Source organism: Megalops cyprinoides, chromosome 1 (assembly GCF_013368585.1).
Source record: "Megalops cyprinoides isolate fMegCyp1 chromosome 1, fMegCyp1.pri, whole genome shotgun sequence".
Taxonomy (NCBI): domain Eukaryota; kingdom Metazoa; phylum Chordata; class Actinopteri; order Elopiformes; family Megalopidae; genus Megalops; species Megalops cyprinoides.
The window spans coordinates 26,238,451-26,263,697 of record NC_050583.1 but is presented as its reverse complement, the minus strand read 5'-3'; the positions used below and the strand labels follow the sequence as shown (position 1 = coordinate 26,263,697).

Here is a 25,247-nt window from a genome sequence, read left to right as displayed (position 1 = left end):
TTTAATATTTTACATGGCTGACTAAAGATAATATTGCTTTGAAAGTAAAAAGTCATTTTGATTGTTTAAATAATTTTGTCTTTGTGGTTGTTGTGGTTTTGTTTTAAAGCAATTTGGGTTTTTTTCCTCAAAGCTCAAAGAACCAGTGTCCTTGAAAATGTCATCTTGAAAAAGGTGTCAGTTTTATTAAACTGCAACACAAATTGTATTTATTTTTCCCCTCACGTATTTGAATGCTTTTGCTTTCCTTTGCAACATGTATAGTTTCCTTATTGAAGTCCCTTGTAGAATATCTTACACAATCTTCTGTGAGGTACAGAAATATATGTACAATGTAGAATTTAATTTATACTTCACATATCCGGTATATGTAGTTGTGCTCCTCTTCTTCAGATAATAGGAGTTACTCAATTTTAAACCATCCACTGTACAAAGTGTTAAATGATCCCTTTCCATAATTTCTTTTTCACCTCTGTGGAAAGTCCCAAAACTGGAAGCATACATGGTAGAATAAATAAGGACATTAGGTTCTGCGGAATGTAAAGCACAATCAAGTAAACCAATAAGATGATCAAACCATACAGACTCATGTCAAAACAAGAACAAAAAACACACCTCTATCCATGGAGGCTTATTCTGTTAATCAAGCTGTGTCAAAGGAACAATGGGTTACAGCTCAAACATTTGGATGGAGTCTGGCCAGTGTTCACACAGCTTTCAGTTAGTCACAGGAACATGAAAGAGCTTAAAAGTAAAAAGAATGAACTGACAAAAAACTGTTGATGATTGAGGGATTTCCCTCAGAGGCTCACAGTGTCTCAAGGGATCAAGGGTGTAAAGCAGTGTCCCTAGTGTACCTGGGGAAGGAGGCCCTAAGGCTGAACCACCCTCTCCCAGTCTCCCTGCTCCGTCCTGCGGAACAGCTGGGGCAGCCCTCCTGGAAAGAGGCTGTCAGGGCTGGGATGCTCCAGCAGAAAGCGGATGGTGGACTTGATGTGCTGGACGAAGTGTGGTGGCTCAGCCAGAGGGGAAGTGGACAAATACTGGAAATGAGGAAAAACTGAGTTACACACAGTGCACTCACACTAACATTTTGGTCACAGTCGCACTGGGTCTTTCTCTTGCATCAGAGTAAGTCTCTTAGTGGAGACTGATTCTTCTTTGAACCTTTACCTTCAAAATAGTGGCATCATCCTGTGTCAGCCAGAAGGCTATATCACTGTTTGGAGACCACCTGCATGGACCAATTTTCACTTGACTCTTGCTAGAATCATAAATTTCAGCCATCTGTAAAACACACACATCATTTTAGCTTTGTGATATTTACCCTTCATGTCCAGAGCAAACCTATAACTGCTTCCATTCTTAAATCCAATCCACATGTATTGCCATCATTCCCTCACAATTTTATTCTTTAATATGTTAATAGGCAAATTACTGCATATCACTAAAGAACAATTTAATGTTAAATTACTTGACAATGTTAAAGTACTTGATCTGTGCCAGCTGCATTATTATATAAATGTACACATTTATACTGTATGTCGTTATATGTATACAATTTACTGTGTGTAGCTGAATGTTTTAAAATGCAGCTAAATCAAAATTTAGCAAACAGATGGTAGCTCCTCATTTTTCTCTGGTATTCAGCCCTTGAATGTGCAGCTAATGTAGTTGCTTCTTCTTTAAAAGGGTAGCCCTGGTATTAATCTCTCTCTCAAATAAGCATACTTCTTAACATAAGTTGGATTGTGAGAATCAAAATAGACAGTGTATACCTGTCCCCCTGTGAAGGTTCGAGCTGAGCGCAGTTCCTCAGCAGGACCTCGGCATGGGAATGTGGCTGGGAACACCTCTCCAGTTTTGACATTGACTCCTGCATATACACAACACCCACGCTAACACATGCTCATGTCACTCAATGAGTTCATTCAGTGGGAAAAGCACTTTACCTATTCCATAGACTATTGGTCTGTGATTCCCATCCGTAACAACATCATTCAACTCTGCAAGAGGAGGAGAAGAAAACATAAAGAATAAAAGCATTTGGATAATCATACAATGTAAACAGAATAAGATAAACAACAGAAAAACAAGAGCTTTCACCTGTAATGCAACATGTTACCAAATGTATGTCTTCTCTCTGTTTCTGGAAGGCCGCTGCAAAAGATGATGCGTAAACAAGTGAGAGACAACAATTTGCTGTAACAGCCACTCGCTTCTATTCTTTTCATATCCATTTTTTAAAAAGACACCAACCAAAAAGAGCTGAGTGACTCACCCAGAAGGTTAAGGCTGAGGCTGTGAGATGTCTTTGTCTCATCATTAAACCCCCCAATGAGGTGAAGCTCCAGCCTAAATATCAGAAGGACCAGCACAAATCAGTACTATAAGTCTATCAGTGCAAGACTGCTTACAGCTAGTGAGAGAGCAACCTACCTGCCATCCTTGGCTTGGCTACTCAGAGTGGTGACAGCTTTCACAAAGAGAGGAACTTCAGTCCATGTGCTAGAGCCATCACAATGTGCAAGGCAAGTTGCTCCACTTCCTGTCAAAGAACAGGCATCCACAGTAAACACAAGCGGCTCAGACAGACACTTTAAGACAACAGTCTCCAGTCAGGATTTGCAGTATACTAATGCTAACCAGAACAACTGAAATTCATCAAACATTCAGCGCTGAAAGAGAATTTGAGGCAAATTGTTACCTGTGTGTCGTACTAATACCAGGTGGCAGGTTGTTGCATCATCAGATCCAATCACAGTGACAAAGTCTGGGCAAATGAAAAAATCCAACAGCCAAATAAACAAACACAACTTTTCACAACATACCACTCTTATCAGAGGGGAAATAAAACTATCACTAGAGTAAAACACTTGGTAAATGTTTCTTGCACCCGTGGATCCAGTATATTCACTTTGACATCCATAGCTACCATACATCTGTGGCTTTGTAAAACTGTTGGCAGAAATAAAAAGGTCTCCCAAGACAAAACAGGATACAAAATTGTATTACGAAAATAAAACAGACAGAAAAAATCATATGATACTTCGTTTCACTAGTATAAAGAACATAAAATAAGAGGCATTCCAGAAAATCGTTCTTGTAATCTGTTACATGGCATGGGACATTATCGTAAATTAAGACAGTATTTCATCACTGACCCTCAGGCATCAGAGCTTGACTGAATACTCACGATCAGCAGGGGTTGTGACAGCAAACTCTCGCTGTTGTACATAAAGGAGGCACTTTGGGTCGACATTCACAAGTGCCTTGGCGCAGAATGATCTTGCGTTTTCCTGAGGGAAAATGTATTTGTCATTTACGGAGAATAACACCAATGGCTATGTAGCTAGGTGGCAAGTTATGGATGAATTTCTCAATGAGGAGCAAAACGAAGCCTACCTGCAAATGTGGGTACTTGGCGAAAAATTCAGCCGTTGTACTAGTCCGTTCGATTCTTTTATTTTGAATAAGAAGTGGCATTTTTCATTTAATGTAAAATGAAGTTTTTATATGTAGCTATCTACTCTTCCTACCCTAACATGCTAGCCAGCTAGCTACTATTTACGTCTACAAATGTTCATTTCCCGAAACCACTTCCTCCTGCTCTTTCGTCAGAGCGTTGTCAGAGCTGTAGTTTGTCCAGACCACATACAACAGCCCTTCAAATGAAAAATTACCAATCATAAAACTACATTGACACCAATGCAATGCGTGCCATTCCGTTCCACATTGTGAGTTCAAGGAGGGGTGGATACCTTGGGGACTATGCAGGGCTGCGTTTTTACTGGTTGGGTATGCAAATATTCCTTTAGACCGATTGTAAAGCGTAAATTTTACTTAACGTTTTTTTTTAGAACTGATATATGTCAAGAACACTGTGATAACTTTAAAATACGGTTCAGTGGTCATCAAGACCGAAGATTTGACTTAACGAGCAACCTAGCTGCATACAGTGAAGCAGGAACACGAACGCAGGACCTCGTGTTATACATGTTTAGACCACATGAGGGCGATAAATGCACATTAAATAACGTTAAGTGATATCTTACAATAAATCTCTGCGATATCTTGCAGCTGGAAGCTCATACTAAGTGGCTGCATCCAATTACTCATACTTCCATACTATATAGTACACAAAAAGCAGTACGTCACAGTCCGTAGGGTGTCCTAATACTTAGTGGGAATTTAATAGTAGTCGAACGGTACCAGTGTCTCCTGCCTAAAGTTGCTGTCCATCTGAGAGTAAAACGGGGATGGACGCAATGTCTATTTTGAATACACAAGACGTTAACATACACCAGACGTGGAGTCCACACCAAATATTTTCACTGCTGTGTTCACACGCATGTCATATGATTGGATTATTATTATTATAAATCGCTTTATTTATATATTTTTAAATATTTTATATTTATATGTTTTACATACAAATATATAATTATTTTATATTATTGTATATTTACATTTGTTATTATATTATTTTATTATTTATAATTATAATTTTATTATAGTATAAGGTTGACGGCCTAACAAAACCTTGGCTTTGAGGTTTAGTAATTTACATTACATTACATCATTTAGCAGACACTCTTACCTAGAGCGACTTACAAATAAGTGCATCATTTTGCTAAGAGTAGACATCGTAAGGTATTACAAGAGGTCCGTAAGATACAAAGTTAAGTGCTAGGCTAGTGTGGAGCTTTTTTTTTTTTTTCAAAAATCGATGGGATAAATAGGCGTACATAGGGGGAAGGTAGGCTAAAGATACAGCTTGAACAGATGAGTTTTAAGTTTTTTCTTGAAGGCGTCCAGGGAATCTTGTCCGAATCTCGACAGAAAGCTCATTCCACCAGTGTGGATTTCACACACGGTATTGATACGGTCGATAAGTGGTTCAAAGCGTTCATCAATTATAAGAGAACGTGTGAAAGTATTGTGGTACATTTTAGTCTATTCCCCTCAACACGGTACTTAACAGTGCACCTCCTGGAGAAATTGTTTGCTATACAAAAATGCTTGCTCTGAAGCATCAATTTAGAAGTTGCACGGTGCTGATATATTAATATTTATATTATATATATGTATTATTCTAAAGAGTTTATGCTCTATGAGCCTATGTAAATGGCATATAGATCAGAGGATCTGAGCAATCCCAGGCGGTTTTTACCAGATACCAGGAAATACTAGGCAAGATTTAGTTTGGCGGTCACCAAACACTTCTACCCTGGCTGTTCCAACATAAAACACCAATTCCCATGTGCACTTTTTAAGAATTCGTCACCTTACTTTATCCTGAGTATGGAAATGTAGTTTTATTTAAAATGGGGTTTCCCAAGTCCAGTCAGCAGTGAATACAATTAAACACCGTTTCCCATAATGCACGGTTGGCGGCGCTCCCTTCGGTTGGGGAGAGTCATCCGTACACACGAGGAGGACTCGCGTTGAGTGCTGAGTCGAATCCCCCCTTTTTCTGGTGTCGCTGTGAGAAACCGGCTCTGTATTCTTTTAAGGAAAGAAAGCGATTTACATGTTAAAAAGATAACTTCAGAGGTGGTGAAAGCAACGTCTAAGGAGGTGGTTTTTACAGCTAACTACGTAGCTAGTATTTAGCACATAGCTAGCTTATAAATAAAGACCCACGATGGACCCGAGAGACACTGCCCCTGATTCCTGGGAACAGGAGGACGATGTCGAGGCCCCGGCCGACGAGCAACTTCAGTCCGCCTTTAGTGGCCTTAATGTGAATGCAAAGCCATTTGTCCCCAATATTAATGCCCCTGAATTTGTACCGGCTGTCTTTCTGAAGGGGCCTCCAGAAAATCCAGACACCGACGGTAAGTTCGTGGTCGTGGGGTATAAAGGTAGCCATCTAAGCCATGGCTTTCACTGCAAGTATGTTCGAGTTATTGTAGCTCGCTAGCGTTAGCAAACCTTTAAAAGGAGGCGATAACAAGGTAGCAACATTGAGACCTGGTAACAGAGCTACCTAACTAGCTGACGAGTTTAGATCTTTTGTTAAGTTAAGAGGTCTTTGGTCCTTCGTGTTAGCTCATTGGTCATGTAATTAGAATTATAGAACTTTAAAGTGTCACCGATATGGCTAGCTAATTGTGACAGTTAACTGTTTTGTCAGTACTTTAGGTAGCATACCTAGCTACAGCTGGCTAACGCTAGCTGCTAGCGAAGTGAACTTGTGAGGAACGAAGTGGGTTGAAGCTAGCTGACGCTAGCTAAAATGAGGAACTCGTCCGAGCGAGTGGTTCATTAGCTACCCGGCTAGCTAACACATAGCTAGGGGTGACATTCTCACAGCAGTGCCACAATGTGATAACGTCACATAATTGGCTTCAGCGGTGAAGCGGTAGCTAGCTTTGCCGGGTGCGTTGCAATTCTGCCTAACTTAGTCAGCGAGCTAGCTATCTGAGTAGTCTCGCAAGCGTTGTATGTTAGAGTTGGCAAACTAACCGCATAATTGAATACGCATTAGTAGTATTTCATGTAACCAATTTAATTTTATGTGTCGTTATCCTCTCTATAAACGCTGCCATGTGACGAAATGGTCGGCGGTTGCCTTATCTGCTGTATCGAAAAATCGGTAGACAGGGCACGTGACTTGACTGCATGGTCCATGTTAATGTGTGCGGTGTGTTAACTGTACTCTTTTCTAGTAACATGGACTTTCATACATTAATAATTTGACGTGCTCGTAGTGTATTCATATCCGTGCTTTGAGTAAAATGCTGCTAAACCCACTCTACATACTGTACTGTAGTTGATGATTCGAATGGTGATTTTATTTCGGCAACCGAAATGAAATGTATGTTTATTTTTTCATGTGGCTCTGCTGTGTTCTGAGCGGTTGATGAAGAATAATTACATACCACAGTATAAAAGCACAAGTGGCGGCCCCACAGATTGCCAGCAAATGAACTAGTTCGGGCAAGGTGGTTAATTGAATGTGTTACAAAATATTTAAATGTAATGGCAAATTGCGCAATATTTCGTTTCTTTGGACAAAATTGAAACTGTCTCAGTGGAAAATGTTTCACGTTAAAACAGATTGAAAACGATTTAATTCCTCAAAAGGCTCTGTTCTAAAAGCTCTAAAAGTTTAGTAATTTAGTAAAACATGGAAACATGCAGCTATCCAGAATTAATGAAGTCATTTTCTGTTTTTTCTTGTTCTTTTATATCTGTATACTTAATTCATATTCATTTTTAATCGCATTTTTTTTTCTCGTAGGTACTGATACAGTTGCCAGTATGGACGTATCAGAAACAGTTGGTAAGTGTCTGAATTTTATTAATTTTTGTTTAAACTGACACCGTTAACAGTCGGTAATTTTGGATTAAAGTATTCAGTGTGGAATTAGATATAAGGAAGAGGATTTTAAAATCGGTATTTTTTTTTTTTGGTTAATCTAGAGTGTGGTCTGCTGTGAGTGAAAATTAAGGCTAAATTTCATACAAAGGTACCAGCACACTATTAGGTCAATGTTTAGCACTTGTTAATAGATTTGTGTTTCAGATCGTCATGCTGGTAGAGATAAATTAGTTTGGGCGCATATTCTGGCGATGATTTTCCCGCTGCTACTCTCTCTAAACTGGCAGCAAAACTAAAACACTAGATTAGATGAATCCAGTTTTATTATTTAGTCTTTTCTTCTCTGTTCAGATTTTTCTTCATTCCCCTGAAGTGTTTATTCAGTAACGTATGGTTTGAAAGTATCAATTTATTATTCAGTGCCATATTCTTTACAGACTGAGGCCATTCATAAGGTAGATGACCCTGGAGCCTTAATTAGATGCATGGGAGTGGAATGGTAGGCTTCAGTGTAAGAATTCAAAGCAAGAGAGAAAATGATCTCATCATAAAAGACTACTGTGGTGAGATCTGCAGTTTTTTTACAAATAGAGTAAAGGGGTGCATGATCTTTACATTTACATTTTGTCATTTATTAGACCTCATCCAGAACAACTTGATAAGAAAGAAAATAAAATGCACCTAGTAACTGTCCTGTAGGGGTCCAGTGTCTGTCAGTGTGTTTTATTTATACGTGGGTGTTGTTAGTGAAAAATCAAATGATGGCTATAGAGAGCTTAGTGGTGACTCTGTTATGAGAAGTAAATGCCAGATGGTGCTGGATGATCAACGGAATCCAATTTAGTTTTGTGGTAATACTGCATGGCAGTGTGCCCTATCATGCTCCAGGTCAAGGTAAGTTGCAGTTTGTTGTTTAGCCTATGTAATATGTATACTGGGGATGTGGGAGGATTTTTTGGTTATCAGATACCAGTACCAGGTTTTGGTTTTTGTCTGAACTTAGTAAACAGTCATTTTTCATTTTGTCTAAATTGTTAAATGTGTAGTGGACATTTTTGGCACAGATTTTGTGTGCTAAGGTAAAGGTAGGTAGGAGTGTGCGCTGTGACCCTCGAAGCTCACCTGCCTGTCTGTCATCAAGACCAGCACAGGCCAGGCATCACATTGGTTATAACTCCAGGCGTGTTGTCTTGGCCACTCACTCTGACTATCACACTGCTTGTTGATCTCCACAGCTAAAGTGGTAAATGTTTTCTAAGTGGAAGAAGTCTTTAACGTCAGACGTGCTCTGAAAGGCAGGATTTTATGCTAAATGAAGGCACATTTGTGTGGTAGCCACAACGTCAACAGGGATAGTTAAATGGACTGTAGGAATTGGTAGCTACATCTCACCAGCAGTGAATTATTTCAGGAGTAGGAGCTGTATTACGAAACATTAAGATTTTTAACTCAAGTACCTGATTTTCTCTTTGCAATGGAAACGATTGGAGATGAGACATTTTTTTCTGACATCTTGGCATGGGAAAGTAGTTATTTAAGGATTTAATGATACCCTTAGCTTTTGTGAATAGCTTTGTACATGCTTTCTTTTAACCAGAATGAAAACTGTGTACTAAGCCTGAGTGCTCCCTAATTTGTTGCTTACTAGTTAATGGTTAAAGTGCTATTGAGATCACTTACAAACGCACAAGAAACAGTTGCATTTCCTTTATAGTTGGCACATGGCTGTAATGAGTACTTGACTGAAATTATTTTTCAGTTTCAGTGTTATGGAAACAGTCATTTGAAGATGAAATTAGGATGTACTGTAGTAGCTTGGAGTATTTTAATTAAAAGTTACTGTAATCAGGTCAGTATCTTCAGTTTGCCCATCTGCTTTTGAACAGTCCATCACCGTTGCTAAAGGTGAAGCGCACATCAAGTAAACTACTGAAGCTGCTGTTGTCAAATACCTGAATTTGGCTAAGGTTGTATATGTGTGTTACGTGTAAGGGAATGATATAGACATCGGCATGACTGCTTTTTGTGGCAGGTGCTCACATACAGCATGTAGCCTTTGGACTGTGAATGAGTGTTATTATCTTAAACCAATCTGCCAGACCCACTCTGTCTGTACATGCACAGCTGTTTTTTGGATGACAGACTGCAGGCTGAGGTAGTAGAGAATTGTGCCAATGAGATTTTCTGATTACGGTTTTCATAAGCAGTCTGCCATCGAGTTGTGTGCTCAAAGACAAGTGTTTCATACCAGCGGAACAGATGTCCCCGTGAAAACGGCCGTTCGGCTGAACTCGGGTAGGCCACGCAGAGAAGCTTTTGGGGCTTTGAAGAGGCATGGCGTCGCTAAACGGAGCTGTTGGTGAAAGTGAAAATCCACACCATGATTTTGTTTGAAGTCTTTATGTTGAAAAGCATTTGCCAGATCGAGTGCTTGCAGAATCCATCCTTCATGTGTTCAACTCCCGCAGTGCTGAATAAGGATATTCCGATTTATCCGTTACTCAGCCTTATAGCTGCCAATTTGGGCCGGTTACATCAGACATGTGCTCAAGTTACACTCCCTGTTTATCTTTAGGTTAGACACCTGCAAAACAGCAGCAGCACAGAGAGGGAAGACGCCGAGGAAAACAAGGCGCCATTACAGAATTATTTCTCTGATTTTATTGTAGTGTCAACCATTAGAGTCAAGTTAACCTAGCGTGCAAAGCTGTGTAATTATTATGTTATGTTTTTAATTGTAACTATTTTGTTTTTATTAGGTTGTTTGAACTATCATGGAAGTGTTAAGTGTTGTTTAGGGAATTAATTTCAAAATCCCTGTTGCTAGGTAAAATGAAAGCACAATGTACCAGTGTCCTTTGATCACAAAAGTGTTGAACTTTGGTGGAAAACAGAATATCATGCTGCCACATGTTGAATATTAAATCTTGAATGTCTTGAATACTAAGCAAAATAAGGCATGTATATTAACGTTCTTTTGCAATGTAGTTTCATCCTTTTAAACCTGTTTGGATGCATCCTGTCATCCCTCATTACTGGTTTACTCGTTTACTGAAGCTGTTTGTCAATAACAGCTATTTAGCAGAAGTAGAACAGGTCTTTGTGTGTGATCAGTGAACTGCTTAATTCATCTGACAAGGCGGTGAAGGTACCGCTCATGTGCTGACAGAAGAACAGGGGTTACCATACAATGCCTGCTGATCTTATTCCCCCATCCAGTTCAGCTTGAATGACATCACTGTTGCCATGAATTAAGAGTTCAGATGTCACACAGCGAAAACTCAAGTGACCACCCAGTTAGCAATTCCCAACCCAGTTAGCAATTATGGAGCACCAGCGCTCTAGCTGTATGTGAGCCTGGGTGACACACGATCTCTGTGTGATGCTCTGTCTCACACCCAGCTCAGTGTTGGTTACAGATGTTGTTTCTGCAGCACCGGTGGAGAACGGAGAGGCAGACATGAACACAGAGGAGACGTGGGAACAGAAAGAGGAGCCTGGTGACGCGGAGCCTGGAGGTGGGCCCTCTGGAGATGGGGGCACTCCCGAGGAACTCCAGCAGGAGATGATGGAGGAAGAGGAGGAGGTGCCAACTCCCAAAGTAGCCCCTGCCCCGCCAGATGCCCCCAAGAAGGAGCATGTGAACGTAGTATTCATTGGTCACGTAGGTGAGTCAGGGTCCGTTCTCCCATTCTGCTGGTGGAATGTTATATCTTTGACTTCTGATATTTCTGTGTACTCGTACTATAAAATGCTGACTCTCAAGAATTTGCCACTGGAAATACAATTTCCATTTTTGAACAGAATTCAGCACATTTATACAAATTAAAATACTTTATGTGGCCACATAATTTATTGCTACACACAAGGCATGTTGTTTTTTTTTCCTGTTTGTTTGTTGATGATGAATGAAATATTTTAATTAACTACGAAATGAAACAGTTTTTTTTCCTGGCCTCGTTGGTAGTTTATTATTGTACATTCCATGGAACTGAACTGACCAAAATGCATTGAATTTCTCAATACTGGTCAGTAGTTCTGAAAAGCAAAACATGCTGAATGTTAAACATGTATTCTTTGCTCATAGACAAAAACTAAACTACAACCCACATCTTGTGCTCATGTAATCATTTCTACAGCCTGTAGTCTACAGTGGATTCTAATTCTTGTGTGATTTCTTTGCTGTTCATGTGCCTTTTGCAGCCTGTTTGTACATGACCAATACAGTGAGTCATACTTGGACAAAACTGTGACTTCATTAATTTTTTTTAGTTCAATGGTAAAAATGCAAAAAAAAAAGAATATACCATACAAGCACGTCTAAGATGATAAAGCATTTGGTTTCTTATAGAATCCATCTAAGAGTGGGTCAGTGCATGGTTTTTTTTTTTTTTTTTTTTTTCAGCTGGACAAGAGTCCATCCAGGAAGTGTCACGCAGACCTCTGCCTCTGTTTAGTCTCATGGCACCTCGGCGCTTTCAGCTCTGTCACACGTCACTGATAGTGCTAATGAGGCTACTTTAATAACTAAATTAAACATCACTATCAAACTCCCGGTTAGATAAGATAAGCCGAGTAGTAATCTGAATGATAAAATGATGTAAGGGTCTGTAAGATTTAACAGTTAGTTGGTGTAACTGTAGTTAGCCTATTAGCTTGCCTGCACTGAAAATAAATTAATTACAGTTGGTACAACATTTAATGTTTGGAGTAAAACTGGAGTTGTGTTCAAGAAGGAGGATGTTGATTGAGAAGTGTGATGTGTTTAAATATTAGCCTAGTAGTTGGATTGTTAAATAACACCCCATGAAGGGCATACTGTACAATTGCTGCATCGCCTGCAATGTTGGACGATATTTTCAACAATAGTGACAGCGCCATTAATCTAAATGAAAATTTATTACAAATGGCAACCTAAAGTGCAACAGTTACTAGCAACAGTTATCAAATGAAGATGCATTGTCAGTTGTTTCATAAATGCCTTTAAAAAGTTCAATTCTTATTTAATTATTAGACCATAATACCGCTAACAACTGCTTTTTACTAGACTTAATTTTTATTGAATAAATAACTGGCAAAGTGATTTGGTGAACAAACACGGAGTTGTTTGCGATATGCACTTGTTTATTTTAACTAAATAACTTGGTTATTTTAACCAAAGATTGTTATTATAATCTACTAATTCGGAACATAAGTTTCTGTATTTTGGATATACAGTGGTAAATTACAGTTAAGAAAATCTGGTAAATGAGTTCAGTGTGATGAAGAAATGCTTGCTGTAGTAATTTCTGTATAACAGTACTAAATATAGATTAAAGTGGTTCACAGGTTAAGTTTGTTCTTGATTTGGCATGTGTAAATAAAGGTACTAGTGTCATGAAGAATCAGTGGTATTGGCATCAGTAAGATACGGGTAATACGGGTGAAATTTGCACTTCGGAATATGGGATTACAGGAAAGTTGTGGTCCCACCTTTGCTAGTTCCCCTTTAGAAAAAAATGGCAGCTACATGATGGCTCAAACACCTCAACCCCAACTGAGCAACAAGTCTGTAGAACACACCGCAAAAGCACACATATGAGTGAAGAAAGCTGATTGGCTTTAGCCTCAGGAGCAAAATGAAATGGAGACCTGTGCACTTGAGTGTGATCAGTGCTGCTGATGTAAACATGGAAAGGATTGTGTGGAGGCTTTTCTTAATGTGCTGTATGCAAATCCTGTTCTCCATGTCAGGCTGGCGTCTTTGGGTTTTCTGAAGTAAAACTGATGGCTGAAATTGGGGAAATGGTGTTCTGTGTATTTGTGAAGGAGACTGTTTGAAGTCCCCACTTCAAAAGCCAAGCGAGCTTCAGTCACAGGAGCTGTTAGGCTGATATTTTCTAGACAAAAAATTACAGCTTTCTCACTGACACAAACCTAATCATCTTCTTCAAATCTTCTTAATTAACTTATGCTTCTTTTCTCTTACTATTCAAGATGCTGGCAAGTCAACAATCGGTGGGCAGATCATGTGAGTAGTAAGCGGCATTTTATCTTTTCTTGTAAGCCTACAAATGTGGCTTTTGCAGATGCAGATGGTGATGTCACGCTATTTGCTGAGGACTGTGATGAGCTTTTAGTAACAGTTGTTATTGTATGTGGTACTAACAGCAGAACAATCTGTCCAATCCACATGTCATTGTCATGTCCTGTAACTGTTGCATCTGGCCTGTTTGCATTCCAGTTGTGCATTGTCATTCCTTTCAGTGTTTCCTTATTCAGCGTAGCTCAGCAGTCTGCTTATGAAACATGCCAAGACCGCTGAATCTGAGAGAATCTTTTTCGCTTTTTTCCACTATCAATCAAAAAATACACCTATTCTTCCTTCACCTTCATTCCCAGAACTGTTGTTCCAATGAACCATTCCAGAACCACAGTCTAACTTGTCCACAGTCTGTAGATGCAGCCAAATTTGTTGTGTTCAGTCTCTGTGTTTGATGTAACATTACTAATATATCATTTATCATTATCAAATATATATATCAGCTTTTTTCTCATTTTCTTGTACTGTAGGTATCTGACGGGGATGGTGGACAAGCGCACCCTGGAGAAATATGAAAGAGAGGCAAAGGAGAAGAACAGAGAAACCTGGTTAGCCTCAACAGACCCAGTTTTACAATTTCTTGAATGTGTAGATATTCATATTGTACCATTGCATGAAGATGGGAGATGTTTATGTCTTATTTGTTGGTTGAGGACATCAGGCAGTTAGGAATATCTTGACTCTTTTTGACTGGGTCTCTGTTACTGTGTGTGGTCTGTACAAAGCAAAATATCACATGTTAAGTAATAAAGCTGTGTTTTCAGGGTAGGCAGCGTTGCAACTTGAGTGCTAGATATGCTAGTAGTATTTGTTCCGTCCAAGTTAATTGTAGTATTGGGTCAGTTATTTGGATTCATCAAAGCAGATGGTCACATGCTCACTATTGTTGGTATGTTATAGTGCTCCTGATATACCCTAAATTAAGATAAATGTGCTCCTGGATTCTTTGGGTGTACAGTTGAGCCTAGATGGCATTAAAGAGCTCCTCACACATTTAAGTATAATGAACCCAGTTTAATAACCTCAATTTTAACAACCCCAGACCTAACAAATCAGGCTTTTAATGTAACTCTGCAGTAGGTTTAACGATATATAATAGCAGTGGTGCTATTAACAGCACAGTTCTGTTTAAAGTTTTCTTTTTTTAATCTCTATGACTCTCTGCATAGGTACCTTTCCTGGGCCCTTGACACCAACCAGGAGGAGAGGGACAAGGGAAAGACAGTGGAGGTTGGGCGCGCGTACTTTGAAACAGAAAAAAAGCACTTTACTATCCTGGACGCGCCAGGGCATAAAAGCTTTGTCCCAAACATGATTGGCGGGGCATCGCAAGCTGACTTGGCAGTTCTGGTGAGTTATTCAAGGTTCTTTCATCCTTTTGCTGTACAGTAACTGTTGGCGACTGTTCAGATGTCATAGGTCATATATCCAAAAAATTAGCGAGCCCTTCTATGAGATGGCTCCGAGAAATCATTGAGGAATGTATAACGACTATGGGTATCCGTAGGTGTGTACATTATGGAAGGAAGTTCTGTATTTTGCAGTAGGGAAGAAAAACACTTTTCATGCACCATGCCTTTTTTATGACAATGTACCTGGGAAGAGCACAGGAATAAATGAAGTCAGAGTAATGTAGTCTAGAAAAATCTCCATTATCAGGGTTCCCCATCTCAAATAAATGATATGGACAACAATCGTGTTATACATTTAATAAAGCATTTTCTTAATAAACATTCCAGCTTGTTATTGAGTGAAAGTCAATTTTAGGTTTGACAGCTCCATCTACATCTAATATACTTTAATCCTGATTACCTAAAGGGTGCTGAAATGATACAATAATATCACATATAACGTAATATGATATATTATAATAATATTTGGAAGAAATAGAAGTAGGAGTAGTATAAAACTGCGCAAATCTTTAGGTTTAAGTTCTGTAGGTCCTGTAGCCCCCCTCCCCATCAGGTCCTCAGGTATGTTAAGACCCATGTGTTTGTCAGCATTTGTCAAATCAGTGAAACTGTAGGTAAGCAGTAGAGAACAAGCTTCAAATGCGTAATTCACTGCCACTTTAGGAAATGGACATGAGCCTGTTCCAGTCTGGCAGGAGCTGCTTTCAAACCATTTCCTCATCCAGCCTTCCTCCTGTCAGAGCTGGATCACTGTGAGATCACAGTACATCAGGAGTAAGGCACAGTGCTCTCTTTCCTCTGCAGGTCATCTCTGCCAGGAAAGGGGAGTTTGAGACGGGCTTTGAAAAGGGTGGCCAGACACGGGAGCACGCCATGCTGGCGAAGACAGCGGGAGTGAAGCACCTGATAGTCCTCATCAATAAAATGGACGATCCCACAGTGAACTGGAGCTTGGAGAGGTGGGAAATTACATCACATTACATTATTGGTATTTATCAGATGCTGTTATCCAGAGCAACTTGCATCGATTACGTTTTTTTTTTTTTTTTTAACAATGTTATCCATTTTTACAGCTGGATATTTACTGAGGCAGTTGTGGGTTAAGTACCTTGACCAAAGGTACAGCAGCAGTGCCCAAGTGGGGAATCAAACCAGCAACCTTTAGGTTAAAAGTCCCGCTCCTTAATCACTATGCTACACTGCTGCCCGTGTGTAGGGATACACTGCTGCAAACATCTGGCAGTGTCAGACTCAGCTAATCCTGTGACTGGGCCTTAAGTCCTACCCTGGGACAAGTGTGTACCATTAGCATGAAATGACCTGCAAAATTTCTTTCTATTTAAAGGTATTTTGGTCTGTTTATTGCTCTTTAATAATATATGTATAGGAATATTGACATTTTTTGTCTTGTTTGAAACTGCATGGAAGTATGGAAATTCAACACTAAAAAGTTCCGAAAGTTATGATTATGCATCTGAAGAAAAGCAATTCTGTGAACTTATCCAGATCCCTTTATTCTGCAGGTACGAGGAATGTAAGGAGAAACTAGTGCCATTTTTGAAGAAGGTTGGCTTTAACCCGAAAAAGGACATTCATTTCATGCCCTGTTCTGGACTTACGGGAGCCAACCTAAAGGAACCTGCAGAGCACTGCCCTTGGTACACGTAAGTAAAACCTGCTCTCCGGATCAGATGGGGCTGGGACAATGCAAAGAAGTGAGGGGAATACATGTGTCTGCAACTTAATCTCCTTATCCAGTGAGGTGAACTGATGCCAATTGTCCAGCTAATACCAATATCCAACATTATCTCAGCAGTTTTGAGCTGATTCTGGATGCTGTTACCAGCACTGATTGGTTCAAGTTTATCATAACTGTCTAGATGAATTAAATGAAAAACTACTTTATGGTCCCCCTTACAACCCTGGTACCTTGTATCAAAACCTGACAAAAAATATTTCCAGCCACAGTTACTAGCGTAGCTATTAGTAAGTAGAGTCAGAGTTCCTGCTTTCTGTAGAGTTAAATTATTACTGACCTGCAGTGTTTCCTGCTGTTAAACTTACTTTTCCACTCTTTCAAGTGACAGATCTGAGACTTACGGATTACATTGTCATACATTTACAAATCCATTTGTGGAATCATGGGAAACACTACCATTGCTGAGTTTATCAATTATTCAGCTGAAGTAGTATAGTAGCTTATTGAGTGGGGTGAGACTACGGAGTCATTTACCTTGCCATCTCCTGATTTATGAAAGAAATAGGATTTTTAAAATACCAAAGACTCAAGCTAACAGTGGATATTTGTTAAATATTTACACTGTGAATTGTTTCAGTGATGTTAACCAAACAGGGAAAAAAATGAAATCAAGTAGCAAATTTTTGTGGCCAAGGTTTGTTTGACAAGTCCCTAGCAAAATAATTGTCAACTTCATAATCGGATAACTCCTTCATTTTCAGAATTTTGAGCTGTGTCAAATAAATCACAATTAACTTTTTGTGAAATAACTTGAAATATTGTGCCGCTTGGTGTTTTCACTGACAGTATGATATTTGACTTTGGCAAGCAAGAGGCTTTTTCGCAGAGTGGTAAGACTGCAACCAAAGCAGGAGAAAGTCATTCTATGATATCAAATACAAGAATTGTACTGTTATGTGTCTGTTCTGATGCGTGTAGATGGTGTTGGTGCATCTTTACCCATTTAAAGCTAGAATGAATTTACTTCTAATTTTAAAATATCTCATTAAAATGTTATATATTTTGAATTGCCAAATACTGTATTACATTGCATTACATTATTTAGCAGATGCTCTTACCCAGAGCAACTTACATAGGTTACAGTTCTTGTACAATGTAACCCATTTATACAGCTGGATATTAACTGAGGCAATTGCCCAAGGGTACAGCATCAGTGCCTCAGTGGGGAATCGAACCGGCAACCTTTCGGTCACAAGTCCTGCTCCTTAACCACTGTGCTACACTGCCGCCTATCCTGTATTTGACATGCATAATCATATGTGAAAATATCACGTATATAGTATATACACTTTTTGGAGGTGTCATCATCCATTTCTGTTGGACTGTTCACATTGCTTCACACATACTGTTTAGCTGCACACACAATCTCATGTGGGAATCAAATATAACAGGCCCTACTCTGAGGGAATTTTCCAGTCAGTTTCCTGTGATACTATGGAAAATGGCACATCATCTGATATGTCACTTCTACATATAAATGTGCTTCATTTCCTCAGTAAACACAGAATGGTGATGAATTGATATAGGTGGATATGTTGAGTACTTATATGTGCTGAGTTGTGGAATTCTGTTACTATTCCATGTCAGGGGGCTGCCATTCATTCCACATCTGGATAGTCTGCCAAACTTCAACAGATCAAGCGATGGACCGGTCAGATTACCCATAGTCGACAAATACAAGGTAAGAGCACATATTTACAGCTATTCATAGTGGTGGTAGCACAGTGGTTCTGTCATTCATAGAAACATTTTAAGAGTCTCTGTTATGTATCACTCTCCAGCAGTTCAGCAGGAAACTTGTCTAATACAAGTGTCAAACAGAGGCTGAAGATTGAACAGAGATTGAATCTTTGCTTTTCCTATATCACACATCAAAGTAAGAAATTATTCTCAAAGCTTCTGATGATAGGAACTCCAGATTTTATGGATGATTCCAAAACAGGGTTGCATAAAGGAAATAAAAGCATGAAGAAATTATCTTAATGCCTTGTCTGTATGTTTGACTTCTAATTGGTAGAACATACAGGTTCTAATCAGTACAACTATTGTGTATCATATAACAAACCATATTTGCAAGCAAAACTGTCTCAGAAACAAAGAAAAAAAGCCTTAGTTTCATTGTTGAACTATGTTCAGATGAAAATGGAAAACAGTGGGACAGTAACATGTTGATGTGCCGCTTTCATATCTAACTGTCCTCTTTCCATGTATGATTTTATATGAAATAATCTTTGTGATGACAACCTACCTCAGCAGTTCATGGCACAGCACTTCTACAGCACTGTTTCAGCTAAGATCAGGCTAGGATACCACCCCAAACCCGTCAAACATATTGTACATTAAAAGCCCTGCACAGAAATAATTTTTAAATGTTGAATAACGATGAAATTATGGGGCTCTTTGTCACTTTTGGCCATTTTCCCAGCACGCAGTTTGAAAACACCTAACGAAGCTGCCAGGCATGGAGTTGGGCAGGGAGAGCTACATGCAGTTAAAAATCTGCTAAAAAACTGTGATCCTGTATTTTAACATTCTCTTCAGGCAATTTGGGTGTTGAACTGTCGGCTCATTGCATTCTTTAATTAATTCTTTAATAAATTTTTTTCATAACATTCTAATTCAAGAGAAGGTTGCCTGTGTGCATGTCTGTTCATGGGCTCTTAGACCCAGCTAGAATGCAGTCGATTCCCAACAAGTCACAAGATAATTAAGCTCTCTGGCTCAAAGTTACTCTTGTGTGTGGGCATATCTTGGCACGAACAGAGTGTAGACAGGACAAAATGGGGAAAAAATGTCCTTCACTCCTTTTCTGTCATTTATGTGCTCAGCATGATTGTGTAAGACCAGAGTTACGAAACAAAAGCTAAAAATGGGCCATGTATTCATTTGATGTAATGAGATTATGGTCTAGTTAATTGGGGCTTAGCTACATTGTTAAGAAAGCTGGGTCAGTCTCTTGGTAGCAGAAAGGATCACCTGATCTGTTGAGATCAGAGAAGCTACAGGATATATGAAATTTTAAACCAAAGCCACAGGAGGAAGCAAAACTAACACAGAACCCTGAACAAACACAGAACTTTATATCTTTGCAGGAGAGTTTTGCATATCAGTCCTAACCTTTGACAATTTGCATTTTATTTATTTTTGGTGAAAATAAGAGTTTTCTACACTTCCATTAACAAACCTGCACTTGGTGTTGTGTACCTATATTCCAGTTCTCTACCATCTTGCATTGTTGTATAAATAATAATGTCCTGTTGCACTAGAGCAAACTGTAGTTTGAAAGTTCTGTTACAGGTGTACCGATTGACCTGTTACTGTCACGCCTTCAGCGCATTAAAAACTCATTACAAGCCCGTTTTCCACTTGCGTCACATAGTGTCACTTGCTGCTTAGTGAAATCAGACCCTACATACCGTTTTAGTGTAATAGACCCTACGTATGCTGGTCAGACCCCTCTGCTCTGCAGCCTCAGGACACCTTGCAGTCCCTCTCCGAGGAGTCACACATCCCTCTCCGAGGAGTCACACATCCCTCTCATGCCCCTTTTGTGTTCTGGTCGACCATGTGGTGGCCATGACAGCGGAGTCGCTGGCCATCTCCCACCCCATACAGAAGACCCACCTCCTCAGACTACATTTTGGCTCCCCCACCTAATTTTAGCACTTGCTTTTCTTGTATTTACTGTAGGATATTATGGCACATTGACAGTAGTTCTTGAAACACTGATCATTGTAGAACTATGTAATGGGTTGACTCCAGTGGTCTGTCATTTTCAGTGAATATGCGTATGAACGGAGACGAGTGGAATCGACTAAATGACAAACTGTTGCTCAGGACACAGTAGGTAGACAAAAGGAAAAGGTAGATTCAGTTCATGAGACCAATCAATTCACGATTTTTTTGCTTACATTTAGCTAGTTTTAGACCAGTTACTCACTGTAAGGAATGTAGCTACAGCTGCTAACTTGCTAGCTTTGTTACCATAAGGTTAGCTGACACTATGGATTATTTTCATGAGCTATTAAAGGCGGGTTCAATTTTCCATTTGTAAGAAGTTAGCAAAGTCATTTTTTGGTTTTTTAATATTAGTTGATATTATAGATTAAAAGTAAACAGGTTTACAGTAATAAACAGGTACAGTAATATAGATGAATTACACATGATTACAGTAAAAGTACTGGGTGTTGTTCACAATTTTTGGATATCTGTATCCCTTCAGAGTTGAAAATAGTTACTTTTTCCTGTTGATCGCCACTGTGGTCTTCATTGATTTTGTTCAATGACAATTATTATTCAGGTACATGTTATTGTATATAGTTAAACTTGTAGTAGTTTCAGCAACATCTGAGAGACCAAATTGCTCATACTTGCTGGAAAGTGTTTGCCACAAATATTTAAGTATGCAGTTTCTCCTCTTTGCTTACTGTGTTAAGCTATCTGCTCAGAGACCAGAGCATTGTGGGTTGTCTCTAGTAACTGTAGAAAAAAACACCTGAATCTGCCTCTTGCTTAGCCTCTCACTCTGTTCTATATATGGATAACATCACAGATGCAAAACTCAGACTCAAATCAGTGATTGTGTTTCAGTACTCAGTGTAAGTATTCCACAGTTATCTAATTGAACACAAAATTATTGAAGTTGTGAAAAGTCAGCAAATTAACCTTTTATATTAAACTTCATTTCTAGTGGCATTCTAGTGGCATATTTAGTAGTTTTTAGTATGTTTTTATATTTCAAATACTGCTTCCCCCATTAATAAATTGCTGTCTTCACTCAATCTTGTGTACATTCCTACACAGGATATGGGCACTGTGATCCTTGGAAAGCTGGAGTCAGGGACTATCAGCAAAGCACAGCAACTTGTCATGATGCCAAACAGGGTAAGGTGCTGCACAGTGGACCATTAAATACTCCAGCACACCTCAGAGAATTTTGAATAACAACATCTAACAACATAAACATCTGAAGCTGCAACCCCAGCTTGGTGGTGTTTTTGCTGTCATGTTGTACATGGTTGTTTGGGGGGGGAAGAGAGACACACCTTAACCTTTACATTTAACATAAAGCCGAAAACCCTAAGAGACAGCAGATGTTGTGGGTTGACCTGAGGGATGCGCTGTTTTCACCAGCACACTGTGGAGGTGCTGAGTTTGCTCTCGGATGACGTGGAAACTGATGATGCGGGGCCCGGAGAGAACCTGAAACTGCGGCTGAAGGGCATCGAGGAGGAGGAGATCCTGCCCGGCTTCATCCTCTGCAACGCCGAGAACCTCTGCCACTCTGGACGCACGTTTGATGCCCAGGTAAAACCTCTGGGCATCTGCTGCATCAAAAATGTAAGAGGTTTTGATTAGATTTTCTTACTGATGTTTTTTTATTTAACCTTGTTTTCAGATTGTCATCATCGAACACAAATCCATCATCTGCCCAGGTTACAACGCAGTTCTACACATCCATACTTGCATTGAAGAAGTGCAAATTACAGTAAGTTCTGACACTTTATTGATGATGCAATATATATAAGCAATTGATGATGCTATAAGCAATATGTCAATTTTGACTCAATGCTGTCCGTTTATAGTTGAGATACTGATTTCTGTGCTATGAAGAATAAAACAATTGTAAAAAGTTTAAGTTAAACCGAGTAATACAGAGACAATGCAATTTTCTCACTGTCAACAGAGACAAACTCTAGCACCGACATGGATGACTGGAGGTTTGGCTCATTTGGAGATTACTGCAGAACAATTACTTTGTAGCTCAGATGCCTAAAAGGCCTAGCTAGCTCTATTGAGAAATCGATTTTGGGTCAATATTTGTACAGTTTGCCCATGAGGATATTCATCTAGCACTTCTTCCTGAAGCTTTCTCTAAATACACACTTTTCTATTTTGCTGCAGGCTTTAGCACATTCCAAGTCTCACAGCAATAATTCTTACCCCCACAGGACAGCACAGGACTCTAAACGAGACATGAATGAATGTACACTAACTGCTTTAAAAATAAGACACCCTGTGACATGTACTGTCAGTGGCGCGCCCATCTTTATGAATCCCAGTGTGAATTTAGCACAGATGTGTCAGTGTGGACATTTCAGGATAAAATGGGCAAATAAAAAAACTAAACTCCGTGGCACATTATCACTGGAACTAATTCCTGTTCATCACTTGTGTGCGAAAGGATGCAAACAACCTTTTTTCACAACTAATGTCAAAGTCAAAAAGATTTTTTGTAGAAATTTCTGCTGTTAGTGCGATAATACTGTTTTGTCTTTGATTATTGTCTGATTAGCCAGCTTGGATATGTACTGAATACTCAGCACGGTTAGTATTCTGAGAGCTGGCATTAATTCATTTATTCATTAATAGTAACTGTTTTTCTGCTGTCTGCATTAATAGATTGCCGTCCATCTTCTAAAATAGTTCATCATCCTTAATCTCTCCTGATGGTCTTATTTTAGCAATGAGCAAGAGTGGTTCTGTAGAAGGAAATGCAATGAAAACACAATCAGGAACTCTTTTTGTTGAGGTTCACGGTGCCTTCTTCCCCTGGTTCAGGTTCAAATAGCTGAAAAGTGACTCCTCTGAGCTGTTGAAGGTCATTCCATGTGAATGTAACACTCCTGGATATTTCAGTTGATGAACACGTTGTTTTTTTTTTCTGCTGAGGGCACTGCTTAGGCTTAATTTCTACCATGTCTACACAAACTCCCTTTCCCCATTTGCAGTTATGCTTTGCTAGCAGTGTTCTGCATCTTGAATAAACACTTGAATGGTGAACATTCTGCTTTGGTTTAAAAAAGGATTAAAAAAATACTTTAAGGTGTTTGTTTTTTTGGCTTAACACACCAACTGAAACAAAATATGACTCCACTTCCACCATAGGCCTTAATCTGCCTGGTAGACAAAAAGACTGGTGAGAAGAGCAAGACACGACCTCGCTTCGTCAAACAAGACCAAGTATGCATTGCCCGCCTGCGGACAGCGGGAACCATCTGCCTTGAGACCTTCAAAGACTTTCCCCAGATGGGACGGTTTACCCTACGAGATGAAGGTACGACTGCACTACCAGCAGTAGTCGGTAAAACACAAACTGATACAAATATTTGCTCAAGCAAATTCCGCCTCACACACACAACATATAAGGCTTTTGAGCATCACTAGCACATGCACTGTGAGTTAAGATGGCGTGTATTATGGCAGGGCTTTGCAGAATCAGTGAAGATTGGCCTTACACCACAGGAGGTTTGAAATCAAGAAATAGTTCTGTGGTTCTGCCTTAAGACATGGCAACAAGTTAAGAGCCATGCTGTGTCTCCCTGATTAAAAGAAACTTCCTATAAATCTAAGACAGTGTTTGTCACTCATGTCATCCCACCTGTTCAATATACTCGTTATTCTGCAGTTGTTTGCAGTGGTAGCTTTTTCTGCCTGGATTTTAAAAAAACCCCTTGGGCTCTTGTGACACCTTAAAGTGTAAATGAGCTGCAGTTTCATAAATGTATTTGTTGTTCTCCTTTACTATAAGAAGCCACACAAGATGTTTTATTGTTTTGCAAAACAAAGAAAATACAAGCTGAAGTGGGAATGAGAGGAAGGATACATTTCACAGTAGAGAACATTATGTAGTTTTGTACGAGTCTGCTTCTGTAAACTGATGGTGCTACATTTCTGCACTCATTTATGCAGAAAAAAACATTTCATTGATACACCTCCCCACTAGGCGGTAAAGAGGAGACTGTTGTGTACTTTAAATCATGTAAGGATGGATTTAAATTCTCATATATGCCCTTGGTGTAAACTTAGATTTTTTCCTTCTTGCAGGCAAGACCATTGCTATTGGCAAGGTGCTGAAGCTGGTACCAGAGAAGGACTAAAAGAGGGCTGCAAGGATGTCTTGATGTAGTCGACTGGCTATGGAGAAGGATGCTGCTGAAGGCCACCTCCCAGCCCTCCTCTTCCCCCACTTCTAGCGGGAAGACAATTTGAAAAATCAGCTTCAGAAAAACAAACTTCTCAAAGTGAAAGAAAAATCGGTTTTTAAGAAAAACAATATATAGAACAAAACCAAGTACACGTGTGTCAGCTTTCTCATATTGAGAGCTCAGCTATGCCATTTGTTTTGCCCCTTTCCATATGCCTCCTCTGGTCTCACTCCACTGGGCTACACTTCAAATGAAAAGGAATGAGTTTCTTCCAAAATGTTTTGCTTCCTTCAGAGAGAAAGTGACGCAGTTATAATAAACATATGTGGACCGGGGCTTGCTTGGAAAAAATTCACTTTTAAAAACTTAATTAAATGAAACCAAAATAATGTTAATACTCCGGTTGTACATGTCTCCCTTTGCTAAAATCCACATTGGTTTCTCTACAGGAAACGTTTCAGCCACAAGCGCGTGTTCACGTGTTATTAAAAGCAACCACAGTGACAATAAAATATTAAATTGAAAAAGTGTGAGGACTTTTTTTGCTTTATGGTCCGGTATTCTAGAATTTGTCAAGCTGTGCTGTCCTATATCATTTCTTATTGGCACCTAACATTTCAGTGGCAAATTTTGATAATTTTTCTCAGCTTGGAGAGGTGGGTATTTTAACTCACTATATTTACTATGCTTACATTAATGCATTAACACATGGCTGTATAAAACTGTTGTCCTTTTC

At 39.3% G+C, this 25,247-nt stretch overlaps 2 protein-coding genes across 2 annotated transcripts; one reads left to right on the top strand and one right to left on the bottom strand.

Annotated features, from left to right (window-relative positions):
* ntan1 (N-terminal asparagine amidase) lies at positions 1-3,587 on the bottom strand. The gene is made up of 10 exons (XM_036527932.1): positions 3,406-3,587; positions 3,197-3,299; positions 2,708-2,773; positions 2,440-2,548; positions 2,282-2,355; positions 2,107-2,160; positions 1,953-2,006; positions 1,779-1,876; positions 1,174-1,287; positions 1-1,043 (listed from the first exon to the last, which is right to left on the bottom strand). Exons 1-10 carry the CDS (start codon positions 3,484-3,486, stop codon positions 873-875), a joined length of 924 nt encoding a protein of 307 aa, XP_036383825.1. The 5' UTR covers positions 3,487-3,587; the 3' UTR covers positions 1-872.
* A 1,846-nt stretch (positions 3,588-5,433) lies between these two features.
* gspt1 (G1 to S phase transition 1) lies at positions 5,434-25,012 on the top strand. Its single transcript, XM_036542715.1, has 14 exons — positions 5,434-5,840; positions 7,250-7,291; positions 10,765-10,998; positions 13,307-13,340; positions 13,883-13,960; positions 14,582-14,762; positions 15,629-15,783; positions 16,348-16,488; positions 18,171-18,264; positions 21,387-21,467; positions 21,717-21,890; positions 21,982-22,071; positions 23,472-23,640; positions 24,411-25,012. Exons 1-14 carry the CDS (start codon positions 5,648-5,650, stop codon positions 24,461-24,463), a joined length of 1,719 nt encoding a protein of 572 aa, XP_036398608.1. The 5' UTR covers positions 5,434-5,647; the 3' UTR covers positions 24,464-25,012.
* Positions 25,013-25,247: the final 235 nt, after the last annotated feature.

Excerpts from the sequence above, each read along its gene's own strand:
- ntan1 (XM_036527932.1), bottom strand. The coding sequence starts at position 3,486 with ATGCCACTTCTTATTCAAAATAAAAGAATCGAACGGACTAGTACAACG. Across the intron at positions 2,161-2,281 it reads CCTCAGCCTTAACCTTCTGG|CGGCCTTCCAGAAACAGAGA; the intron begins GTGAGTCACTCA and ends CATCTTTTGCAG. Across the intron at positions 1,877-1,952 it reads ACCAATAGTCTATGGAATAG|GAGTCAATGTCAAAACTGGA; the intron begins GTAAAGTGCTTT and ends GTGTATATGCAG.
- gspt1 (XM_036542715.1), top strand. The coding sequence starts at position 5,648 with ATGGACCCGAGAGACACTGCCCCTGATTCCTGGGAACAGGAGGACGAT. Across the intron at positions 13,961-14,581 it reads GAGAAGAACAGAGAAACCTG|GTACCTTTCCTGGGCCCTTG; the intron begins GTTAGCCTCAAC and ends CTCTCTGCATAG. Across the intron at positions 23,641-24,410 it reads GTTTACCCTACGAGATGAAG|GCAAGACCATTGCTATTGGC; the intron begins GTACGACTGCAC and ends TCCTTCTTGCAG.